The 12,520-nt window shown below is 40.3% G+C and overlaps 1 protein-coding gene across 2 annotated transcripts in view; it reads left to right on the top strand.

Moving 5' to 3' along the window:
* The window catches only part of DOCK8 (dedicator of cytokinesis 8), a 329,548-nt gene that overhangs the window by 229,585 nt on the left and 87,443 nt on the right, over positions 1-12,520 (top strand). For both annotated transcript variants that reach the window (XM_069086859.1, XM_069086866.1), the window contains exons 23-24: positions 1,788-1,883; positions 7,169-7,264. In XM_069086859.1, the coding sequence (XP_068942960.1) occupies positions 1,788-1,883; positions 7,169-7,264 (192 nt within the window). The remainder of the gene's footprint in view (positions 1-1,787; positions 1,884-7,168; positions 7,265-12,520) is intronic.

Genomic DNA, 12,520 nt, shown 5'->3' with positions numbered 1-12,520 from the left:
ATCTCCTTTTCAAATTCATGACTTAACAACCAGGAATTAATTAACCTGCGTAGTACCACCAAGAAAGAAGAACAGCCAGTTTTCTGTCAAAGCCAGGAACTAAGCCCAGGTCAGCCTGACTCCCAAGGCTGACTTTCTATTCACCAGGTCAGGCTGCAGGTCATTATCTCTTTGGAAGTTTTACTGTCATCAGATGACCTTTTCAATGACATTAATGAAAGCAAAAACTATGTACACTATAGCCATGGTTTTCTACTTATCCCTTAGTTTTAGGAGGTAAAGTACAGTCTAATAAGAAAGCATATGCATCTAGTTTGGGATTACCCAGGTGGCACCTTAGGCACCTGTCTAGGATGTGCCAAGGTTATCTGGAAAGCAAGTGAAAGCTAAATTGGCTTCCATTCATGGAATCCCTCCTGGAGGGCACTGTATTGAAATTGGCTTAATTACTCTTGGTAGTTCTGCTGTCCTCTATGCCCATCACCCTACTACCCAGCCTTGTAATTCCAGCCTTCTGGTCATGACCACGTACAGCACATGTTGACAACAGGTATTTCCTAACAACCAGTAAGCCGAAAATCAATGCCATTCCCATGGGTTGAAGGCCGAGGATCGACACTACCATATGCTCCTCGAGTCTAGGGGTTTTTACTCTTTGTTGGGTCATAGTTCCCTTTGGCAGAATAATGTTTTCAAACAAACAAAATGAAATTTTAGGATTATAAAAGAAGCCAATTATATTGAAATGCAATTGTCAAAGTATTTTAAAGAACTTTTTCTCTAGTGGGATGTTAAATATTGTTTTTGATATTTCAGACTCTTGCTCTCGTGCTATTTAACAAAACACATTTTTCGAAGATGATAATAATAGCATTTAATATAGTATTCTAACATTTGCCTCATTTTTCTCAACTGTAAATTGGGGTTATGACAGCACTTACCTGTTGTAAGGAAGGATCAAATGTGATATATGTAAGGCACTTTGTAGACCTTAATGTGCACTAGCTCTCATCACCATTATATCATTTTCAGCATCAGCATCATCATTATTTCATTGGTAGAGAGAGCTTCCCTCAAGGGGACTTCTACCATTAATGCAGATTAGCAATTGCCCTGCCATTTCTAATCTTAGAGAATTGCTTGGGGATACTATTAAGTTAGGTAACTTGCCCAAAGCCTGTGTCACTGGTAGGATACACCTATCTTCATGGACCAGTCCCACTTTGAAGCCTTCCTCATTCTCCTTCCCACCCACCCCCCTCAAATTTTTTGAATTTTTCTAGAAGACTTTATCCTATCATGCCTTGCCTGTGTAATTTTACATAATACCTTTATATTCCCCCCGTATGTGTCCTATCTCCCTTCCTTAACTGTATGTTTTTTATTACCAAAAAAACCCCAACAACAAAGGAAAGAACCCCAAGTTTTATTGTATAGGGTCTTAATTCACAGCTGAACTCACCTTCACTCCCTAAGTAGACTCTAATGATTTTGTCCATTGAACCATCATTTAGTTTAGCAAACTAAAGAGTACCTAAATAGGCCACAGAGGGGCAGTAGTTCAACATAGTTTCATTGGTATCTTGCTATCTAAATTCATAGGCTTATAAAATTATGCTGTCAGAGACTTTAAAGATGATGTAGTCCAACTTTCTCATTCAACAACAGCCTTTAAAAATAAATTCTGAGGGTCTTTTGTTTTTTGGTTGGGTTTTTTTCTTAGTCCAATGGTTCATTCTCTTACAAGATGGTATGTATTTGACTTAATTCTTGGTTATGTATCATAGGCTGCTGATCGTGTCTGCAATCGGATGTCTTACTACAGCCAAGGGAACAATGACACCCCAAGTTCCACTACAGTTCCAAGACCAGCCAGCAAGAAGGTAACCCGTCACATGAGAATAGTGACAGGAGGGAGAGAGGGAGTCCCTGCATCTGTCTCTGTCTTCTCTCTCCTCTCTCTATAAATTTGTCTCTCTTTCTTTCTCCCCCTCTCTTTTCTCTACCTTCCCTCTTTCTTTCTCCTTCTCTCTACCTTTCTCCCCCTTTCTCCGTAACTTTTCACTCTTTTCTTTCTCTCTCTCTCCCTTTCTTTCCCCTTCTCTCTTTTTATCTTCCTTTTTTTCTCTCTTTTTTCTCTCCCCCATATACAATTTTTCTTTCTCCCTCTCTTTTTTCTCTCTTCCCTCTCTCTTTCTCTCTCCCTCTTTTCTTTCCTTCTCTCTCTCTCTCTTTCTTTCTTACAAACACACACACATATTTCTTTACTCCTTCCTCATATCTGCATATCACCAATATAACGAGAGACAGAGTGGCAGAGAGAAAAGCGTACTGTGTTTGGAGCCAAGGAGTCTGTACCTGAATCTTACGATCTGTGTGACTTCAAACAACTCACCTCATCTCTCTAGGCTTCAGTCTCCTCATCTGTACAATGGGGGAGGTTGGACAGGATCACTTCTCAGGTCCCTTCCAGAAATCTCACTATGATCCTATAACCAGGCTTCTCTTCCCAGGTAGTCAACTCAGACCCTCCCACTAAAATATACAATAATTGTGTATTTGGTATAGCAACGAGTGAGGTGGATCCAGCCAATATAATTCTGGACCTCAGTTTCCTTTTCTATAAAATGTAAAATGGACTGTATGATATCATCATTTTCCTTCCAGCTCAAAATTTCAACCTCTAGTCTGATAGAAAATGTCACTTTCTTTCAGCCTCCAATTATATTTACCAATTTGTCTCATTCTAGCTAATAGTATAGACATGATCATGGCCTGCTCTAATCTCCTGCCTGATCAAAATTTCTTCCCCTGTCAAAATATCTGAAATTTCTGCCATTTGAATCAGTTTGAGGCTAAGACATTTTCTCCACAAGGCCCCTGACAAAATGCAGCTAGTTTACATAGGAAGGAACACACATGAGGCCATTTGCTACATAGCAAGACTTTTATCAGATTACCAATCAAACCTAACAATCATTCATTAAGCATCCACTATATATAAGACTCTAAACTCTGCAATGGTGATAAAATGATAAAATAAAAAGCAGTCACTGCCCTCAAGGAGCTTACATTCTAATGGAGATATAGAAAGGAAATAAACATTTATTTTTAATTTTATTTATTTATTTATTTTGCTTTTTTTTTTGTAGGGCAATTGGGGTTAAGTGACTTGCCCAAAGTCACATGGCTAGTAAGTGTGTCAAGCATCTGAGGCCATATTTGAACTCAGGTCCTCCTGACTCCAGGGCCAGTGCTCTATTCACTGTGCCACCTAGCCACCCTGAAATAAATATTTATTAAGCACCAATTGTGTCAGTCACCATCCCAAGCACTATATAAATAGTCTCAACCTAGGAGCTAAGGGCTATTAATATCCCCATTGTGTAATTAAGAAAACTGAGATTAACAGAGGTTAAGTGACTTAGCAGAGTCACTTATAGCTAGTAAGTGACCAAGACCATATTTTAACTCAAACCCTCCTGATTTCAGGCCCAAAGCTTTCCCTACCAGGCCATCTAGTTGCCTGCCTGCATATAACATGTCAACAAATAGGTATATATCCACTATCATTTGAGGAGGGAAAGAATCTAAATGAAAGAATACCTAAATGAGTTAAGAAAGGCTTGCCATAGCCATAGGACCTAAGCTATGACAGAAGAAACCTGGGGGTTCTAAGAGGCAAAAGGGAAGAGGGAGCACATTCCAATCAATCAATCAACATTTATTAAGCAGAAAGAGGTAGCCTGGACAAAAATATGGAGAAGAGTGAAGAACAGCAGGAAAGCCACCCCAGAGAGCAGAAAGTGAAGCGATGCATCACAGGGCTGGAAGATGGGAATGATAAGATCAGAAAAGAATGAGGTCAGTTTGACTGGAAGGAAGAATGTCAAGGACAGTAGTGTGCTATGACGCTGGAAAAGTAGGCTGGAGCCAGACTGGAAAGGGCTTTAAATGCCAAGTTGGGAATCTTGTATTTTGTCTGAGAGGCAGTAGGAAGATTTCTGAGCTAGGGGATGGATGATATGGCCAAACCTGTGCTTTAGAAAGGCCCTTTTGGCAGCCACATCAAGAAAGAATAGGAAAAGATGGAGACAGGCAGTTAGGAGTCCAATTTGGACTCCGGTCAGAGGTAATGATGGCTTGAACTTAAATGTTGGCCGTGTACATAGAAAAAAAGGGATGGGTGTGACTTAGAAACTGATAGCAGAAAGGGATTCAGAATAAGTCAGTTTTGTTGGGATGAGGGAGAAGTTCGGAACGTGGGACACTGGCCAAGGGAACATTGTGTTTCACAGGGAACATGAAACACAATGTGGATGACAAATCAACTAACTCCCCTCTAGAAGTAATGCAGTGTAGTTGCAAGCCTGACCCGAGAGCCTGGAGACCTGAGTACTAGTCATCACCAGGCAGCTGGGTAGCCCTTGGCAAATCCCTTACCCTTTCTGACCTCAGTTTCCTCATCTGTAAAATGAAAGGGTTGGATTAGATCAGAGGTTCTTAATCTTTTTTTGTATCATGGACCCTTTGACAGTTTGGTGAGGCCCCTTCTCAGAATAATGTTTCTAAGTGCATAAAATAGATAGGATTACATTGGAAACCAGCTATATTGAACAGTTATCAATGGTATTGGTTTGTTGCTTTTTTTAAGTTCACAGACCTCATGCTAAACTAAACCTAATTAGCTGATTTCTAAGATCTATTCTTGTGCCAGCATTCTATGATTCTGTGACCCAGGTTTATCACGGGCCCTGTGAAATAGTAAAGTTGCATTTAGAGTTTTTATTGTTTCACAATTGTCTGTGTCCCAAACTTCTTTAGGCAAGGCCTAGTTTCTCGTAAGCTCAGAGCCTTGCATACTTCTGTCACGGGAACTCACTAGAATGGAATCATTTGGAGGGGAAAAAGTCAAGCGAGCAGAAATTGAAACCACCGAGACCTAGACTTTATACTCAGGGATCTGTCACCAGTGAAGCCTCCTCAGCTGAGCTCTGCCATCATATGTTCTTTTCATTTACTAATAACTTAACCAATAGCTCTGTACTCCTCTGCTATTATAGATAACCCCCAAAGTCACGACATGTAATCATGTGTGCTTGTAAACAAAATAAAGGGCTTTAAGAAACCGCTTATCCTTCTCTAATCTCTTCTCCGCATAACAAGCTAGCAGCTGACCTGACCTATTTTTCAGCAGTTATATTTAATACCAGAGACTTGTCTCCTTGTTATTATTGCTACTGTCATAGACTTTGGTGCTGATGGAGTGCCTTCTTTCTTCTAACCAATTCTTTGCCGGAGTAAGGTAGAAAGATACCAAGTTATGTTTAAATATAATTTTAAGGTGGTTAGCTCATTTTTTTAAATCTAAGCTAAGGAAAGTGAGGGGATGGAGGGTAAACAGAGATACTACAGACAAATTAAATCCACAGACAATCCTCAAGACTCATTTTTGGCCTATGGTCTTGAAAATCTCCCCAGAGCCATAACTAGCATGAGGTGAGCTGGGCTTTGCTCCACAGAAATTTCATGGTGCTGGGTGCACTTGTTTCATTGCAACCACCATCTTTGAACCTCACCTCAAGACCTTCACTAGCCCAGGTTGTCATACAGTGCAGCTGCCACCCTCAGTATTCATGGCCCTCACATTCTACCCCAGCTCCTGCAGGGACAGAGAGTAGATTGTCCCCTCTCCTAATTCAGCTATAAACAGTCCTACCTACCTATTGTCTCAGTTGCTTTTGTCATTGGGAAGAAAAAGAATTTTAGTTATAACTCTTCATTTCTTCACAAGACTTTGTTTTGGAAAAGCCACCAATAAGTCGATAAATTGAACGATAGACATTTGAGATCTTGTCCTTGTCTGAAATCTCTTCTCCCCTACTGGAGTTGATGATAATCAATAAACATTTAGTTAATAGCAGTTAATAAACATTTATGAAGTGCCTACTATTTACCAAACACTGATACAAATACTACTGAGAAAGTTAGTTCCTGCCCTCAAGGAGCTTACAATCTAATGCCAGAAGGTAATACACAAAAAGAACATTGAACAGGGGTGGAGGGAATTCAAAAGGTTTGCTAGCAGAGAAGTCAGAGAAATCCAAAATGAGTGCAGCTGGATGGGAAATGAAATATCTGAGATATTGAGTAAAGAGATGACCCCAAACAAGGAGAAATAAAATAAAATATGACATGAAATCTTGGAAGACTTCAAACCAAGGTTTCCAAATCTTAAGTCTTTCAGGAACCTGATTCTGGGGATGTAGTGACTCCAAGGTTATAGATCCAAGGTGATACCACCATGTCTGAAATGTATGTATGCATGAAACACGGAAGTACAATTTATATATAGAACAGATCGCATTGTCCACATGGGTCCTTTCCTTTGGGTCATTTTAGAATCATAAGATTATAGAATTTTAGAACCAGAAAGGACTTTAGAGATCATCTAGGCCAGAAGTTCTCAGCCTGGTGAAGCCCCTCAGAATAATGTTTTTAAATGCATAAAATATACTACAGAAGAAACCAGTTATATTAAAATTTTTTTTTGTTTTTTGTTTTTGGGAGGGCAATTGGGGTTAAGTGACTTGCCCAAGGTCACACGGCTAGTAAGTGTTAAGTGTCTGAGGCCAGATTTGAATTCAGGTCCTCCTGACTTTAGGACCAGTGTTCTACTCACTGTACCACCTAGCTGCCCCCAAGAAATCAGTTATATTGAAATAGTTATCAATTGTTTTTTTAATAAGCTCATGAACCCTGGGTTGACTCCCTTGATCTAGTCTAGCCTTCTTATTTTACAGAGGAGTAGACTGAGTGCCATAGAGATGAAATGATTTGTTCAAAAGTATACAGCAAAATAATGGTAGAAATGGGACTAAAACTCAGATATCCTGATATGTAGAATCATAGACTGGGATAGAGAAGAGATTTTAGATATCATGTAGTCTTCATTTTATGAATGAGGAGACTGAGGCACTGGTCAGCCACACAGGTCATAAGTAAGTAAATTGCCAGATTCTTTGACTCCCAGCACCCTGTGGGAGGAGGTAGAACCCACTACATGGCTTAGGATCCCAAATTAAGCTCTCCAGAGGCTATTTAGGCTGGTCAAAGGGGGATGTCAGAGACAGCTATTCTCAGCTCCCCTTTTTACCTTCCGGTTCAGCACTTCCATGAGGAATTGGCACTGCAGATGGTGGTCAGCACTGGCATGGTGAGAGAAGCAGTCTTCAAATATGCCTGGTTCTTCTTTGAGCTTCTGGTAAGATGAGTCTTTATTCACCTTTGAGGATTTTTATGATTATGATTGTTGTTCTTGTTGTTACTATAATACTATTGTTACTATAATGCTATTACTATTATTGTTGTTATTATTATTGTTCGATTGAGAAACAATTTAAGGGAAATCTGATATGCTTTAAGTAGAAATTATCCTACTATTTTTCCATTTAGTGTTTATCTATTATTTTTGAATAATTGGGGGTGGCTAGGTGGCACAGTGAATAGAGCACCGGCCCTGGAGTCAGGAGAACCTGAGTTCAACAAAAAACTAGCCGTGTGACCTTGGGCAAGTCACTTAACCTCAATTGCCCTGCCCTCCCCCCTCCAAAAAAAAAAAACAAAAAAGAATAATAATAGCTGTGGAAATGAATGTTGAAAACTAAAAATATATAAATAAATTCTGAAATTTAAAAAAAGTATCCAAAAAATATTAAGTTATTGACATGACATAGGGGAAAAAAGAAATTACTTTGTATGTACTTTGAATTTCCTTACCTTTCTGAACATGTTGCATCCTCAGTATGATAAAAGTTTCTTCAGAAAAGAAAAAATAAAAATCCAAGAGGAAGACTAGCTAGCATAATATATAGCTATAAAAATATTTTAAAATTAGGGGCAGCCAGGTAGCACATCCAGTAAGAGCACCGGCTCCAGTGTCGGGATGACCTGGAGATCGAATCCTGGTCTCAGACACTTAGCACCCACCCAGAAATAACTGGCCGTGTAACCTTGAGCAAGTTACATAACCCCAATTTCTTAGGGGTGGCCGGGTGGCTCAGTGAGTAAGAGCACCAGCTCCAGTGTTGGGATGACCTGGAGATCGAATCCCAGGCTCAGACACTCAGCACCACACCCAGAAATAACTGGCTATGTAACCTTGAGCAAGTTACTTAACCCCGATTGCTTTAAAAATATATATATATTTTTAAATTATAGCTATTATATAGCATTTTAAGGTTTCCAAAGCACTTGACATGCTTTATTTCGTTTGAGTTTCACAGCAATCCTATGTAGTAAGTGTTGTGATTGTACCCATTTCACAGATGAGGAAACTGAACCTCTGTCAGAGGTTAAGTGACTTGCCCAGGGTCACAAGAGCTGGTAAGTGTCGGAGGCAGGGTTCAGATTCAAGTCCTTCTGACTTCAGGTATGGCATATAATCTGCTACATCAAGATGACTCTATAAAGAACTGGCCCAGAACTGGAATATATTAAATTGCTGAAACATGTCATTCCTTTCTTTTTTTCAATATTTATTCAACATTTATTTATTTGACTCAAATGCCTTGCAGTTGAGTCATTGTTCAGTTATACTCAACTCCTTATGACCCTATTTGGAGTTTCCTTGGCAAAGATACTAAAATGATTTACCATTTCCTTCTCCAGCTCATTTTACAGATGAGGAAACTGAGTCAAAAAGGGATAAGTGACTTGCCCAGGGTCACAGAGCTAGTAAGCGTCTGAGGCCATATTTGAACTTAGGTCTTCCTAAGACTTTATTGAGCCCCCTAGCTGCCCTACTTGAATGCCTATGATGTATATAATGATATACTAAGGAATTAAGGAGACGATGAAAGACATGGCCTCTTGTCATCCAAGAATTTATAATCTAAGTGAGAAAGGGGAAAAAAGTACAGCATGAAACACTTAAATGATTCAGATAATCCTAGAACGCACTGATAACACAAAGAAGTGGTTCCTGCTCCAGCAGGGCATGGGTAAGTTGCCAAACAGCTAAACTGTATCTCCTTGGGTACAGAACACTGGGCAGTTGATGGTCCCATTTCTGTGATACCCCATTTTACCCCCCCACCCTCTTTGTATGTGTTTTCCCTCTGACCCTTGACCCTATAAATGTAGGTTTAGAAGCAAATCTTCCCTCCGTCGCTTACTACCTGAGTGGCCTTGAACAAGTCTTCTTACTTCTCTGAGCCTCAATTTCCTTTTGGGTAAAATGAATGGGTTGGATTCGATGGCCTCTGAGACCATCCTCCCGGCTCTGAATCTATGACCCTAGAGTCAGGGTTCTGAACCTTTTGGGTGTCGTGGACCCTCTGAAAGTCTGGTGATGCCCATCTCAGGAGCATGTTTTTAAATAGTCCTCTTAGGAAATACTAAATTTCAGGTAGATATAGTTATGAAAATAAATATGTATTTTTTCCTACCCAAATTCATGGATCCCCTGAAGCTATACACAGGCTGACACCAAATTTAAAACCCCCTGACCTAGAGTGTGTCATAGAGTCTCTGGGGGGGACTCAAGAATCTCCATGTGGAGAAAGTGTTAAAATTGGAGTAGGAAATGGGAGTGAAAGGGAAAGAATAAGCATTTATCTATTGCCTATGAGGGCAGCTAAGTGGTATAATGGATGAGTGCCTGGCCTGGAATCAGAAAAACCTGGGTTCAGATTTGACCTCAGACCCTTAACTAGCTGTGTGACCCTGGGAAAGTCACTTTACCCTGTTTGCTTCAGTTTCCTCATCTGTAAAATGAGCTGGAGAAGGAAATGGCAAACCACTCCAGTACCTTTGCTAAGAAAATCCCAGATGGGGTCATGGAGAGTTAGACATGATTGAAACAACTCAATAGCAAATGATGTGCCAGGCACTTTACAAATATAATATCTGCATTTGATCATTTGTATTGAAGATCACTTGATCCTCAAACCTTTTGAGGTAGGTGCTATCATAATCCGCATTTTACATAAGGAAATTGAAGATGACAAAGTTTAAGTGACTTGTCTAGAAAGAAAAAAAAGAGAAAATTCAACTTGTAATCCCACCTCAAACACCTGTTAGCTCTGTGATCCTTGGCAAATCACTTAGCCTCTCTGGGCCTTAGTTTTCTCACCTATTAAATGGGGATAATAGTAACTCCTCCCTCACAAGATTGTTGTGAAGCTCAGATGAAGGCATAGATATAGTTGAGAAGGTCAAATAAGACAAAGCATGCAAAATGCGTTGCTGGCCTTGAAGAGCTCTACAGATGCCAGCTAGTAAGTCCAATGGGACCAATGGGAGAGCTTGGTCCAGGGCTCAGAAATCAAACGTTGGATACCAGGTATTTGTTGAAACCCAGCTATGGTATAGCCAAGCCCTATTGACCTTTGTTTCCATCTTGTAACTCTGATGGCTTTCTGCTATCCTCATCTCCCATAGCTACAGTTCATATTCCTGATACAGTAAATATGTCTCTTTTATAATGTTATTTGCTTATACATAAGAGCCTGAAAAGTAGGGATTGTTCTGTTCTTTATATTTCTGTCAGCTTCCCGTCTTCACCCTCCCCACCCCACCCCAGCCTAGCCATAGCACTTGGCACAGAGTAGGAGCCTAATAAATTTGATTGATTGATTGATAGATGTGGGTAATCTTACGTTTGCAAAAAATCCATATAGATATAAGTAATGGAGCTGTCCCCCCACCCCCACCCCATCTACCACCCTCCCCCAGATCATGTTCTCTGGCCTCTGGTTTAGCCCCTTTAAAAGGCTGCATTGAGCTCATCTACCTAAATGATGGCTTTCTCTCCCTGTATGAGTTCCCCCAGTTTTGTTGAGATTCATACAATCTCCCTTTAAATCATTCAGTCTCTCTTTCAAATTGGCATCTCAGTTCTATGTGGAAGGAGGTACCTGACGTGACATTGACTGACAGATAGTTCTGTTGAAAAAGTACTAAAAAAAAAAAAAGCACTAAAAGTCCCAAACCTCAACTGGTGCCTTTTCCCCACTTGGGATTACCCTGGGTATTTGCTGTTTGGAGAAGATAATGGGGGACTAACTCATATCCTCACCAGATTGCAATGGCAGCTCATGCTAAAGTAATCCATTAGAGTATAAATTCACTGAAAGTAGGCTTTCTTTCATTCCTTCTGCTAGTCTCTCCAGCACCTAGCTCAGTGTCTGGTATATAATAAATGCTTTTGCATTTATGGATTCATTGATTAATGGCTGGGGTGAGTGGGAGTAGGCTATTGCTGCTAGGATGGGTCTCTGGAACTGGAAAAGGTCTTAACCTGTGTCAGTATTTTTTATAGATACTATGCTAGTGAGATAGAAAACCTCCATAGCCTCCAAACCTATGAGGGGATTTAAGTCAAAGCAAAGTAACCTTATCCTGTAGTTTATAACTTGAACTCCCAGGACTTTGTGGAATTAAGAGAAGAAAGCAAAAGCTACACATAAATTTTGTTGTTGTTATTGTTGAATCATTTTAGTCATGCTGACTCTCCATGACCCCATTTGGGGTTTTCTTGGTAAAAAATACTGGAGGGGTTTGCCATTTCCTTCTCCAGCTCATTTTACAGATGAGGAGCTGAGGTGAACAGAGATAAGTGACTTGCCCAGGGTCACACAACTAGTAAGTATCTGAGACCAAATTTGAACTCAGATCCTCCTAACTCCAGGGCTGGTGCTCTGTCCATTGTACCATCTAGCTGCCCATATATTAGGACACTTGGAAAGTGAATTCCAATTGATCCCAGTTTCTGTTAAGGGGGAAATTCAGTATGTACAGTAAGCAGATCCCAGCCATTTTCAGGTTAAAGTCAGAATCTTGAACTGTATTAAGAACCCCTGCAAAGACATGTATAGCCTATATCAGATTGCTTACTGTCTTGGGGAGGGAGAGAGAGAGAGGGAGAAAAATTTGGAGCTCAAAATCTTATTTAAAAATGAATGTTAGAAACTATCTTTACATGTAATTGAAAAAAAAGAAAGAAGGAAAGAAGGGAAGGAAGGAAGGAAGGAAGGAAGGAAGGAAGGAAGGAAGGAAGGAGGGAGGGAGGGAGGGAGGGAGGAAAAAGACAGGAACCCTACAAAGAGAAATTTAACTTGAGCAGGGCCCATATTAGCTTACTAGGCCATTCACTTCTTTCCTTTCAAATCAATGAAACAGAATGGTCCCCAACCCCAGCCAACAACTTGGATTGGCTTAATGCTCTGTGGTAGCCTTAGTGCTCAAGTGTTAATGAACAATTACCTTGGCATTAGAGACCAACACAATCCTTAGGCAATTCTCACACTTACTAATGAGTAAAATCCCTTTGGTTCTAATCTAGACACAGTTGAACCAAACTTCAGAGGATTAGAAGTGAATGATTGGCCTGGGATAGATCTGATCTTGAAACAGGTCACTGGATTCCACCCCAGCTCTCAGGTGGCCAAAACTGGGAAATAATGCCCCTTCTACTCCCCAAAGACATTTTCCAAGAACTCATTGACAGCCCCCCCCC

Source organism: Petaurus breviceps, unplaced genomic scaffold (assembly GCF_028583685.1).
Source record: "Petaurus breviceps papuanus isolate PSGF00001 unplaced genomic scaffold, PetGlider_PUasm1.0 118, whole genome shotgun sequence".
Lineage (NCBI taxonomy): Eukaryota > Metazoa > Chordata > Mammalia > Diprotodontia > Petauridae > Petaurus > Petaurus breviceps.
Note: the sequence above shows the minus strand (reverse complement) of the source record. Positions and strands in the feature narration are given on the sequence as shown.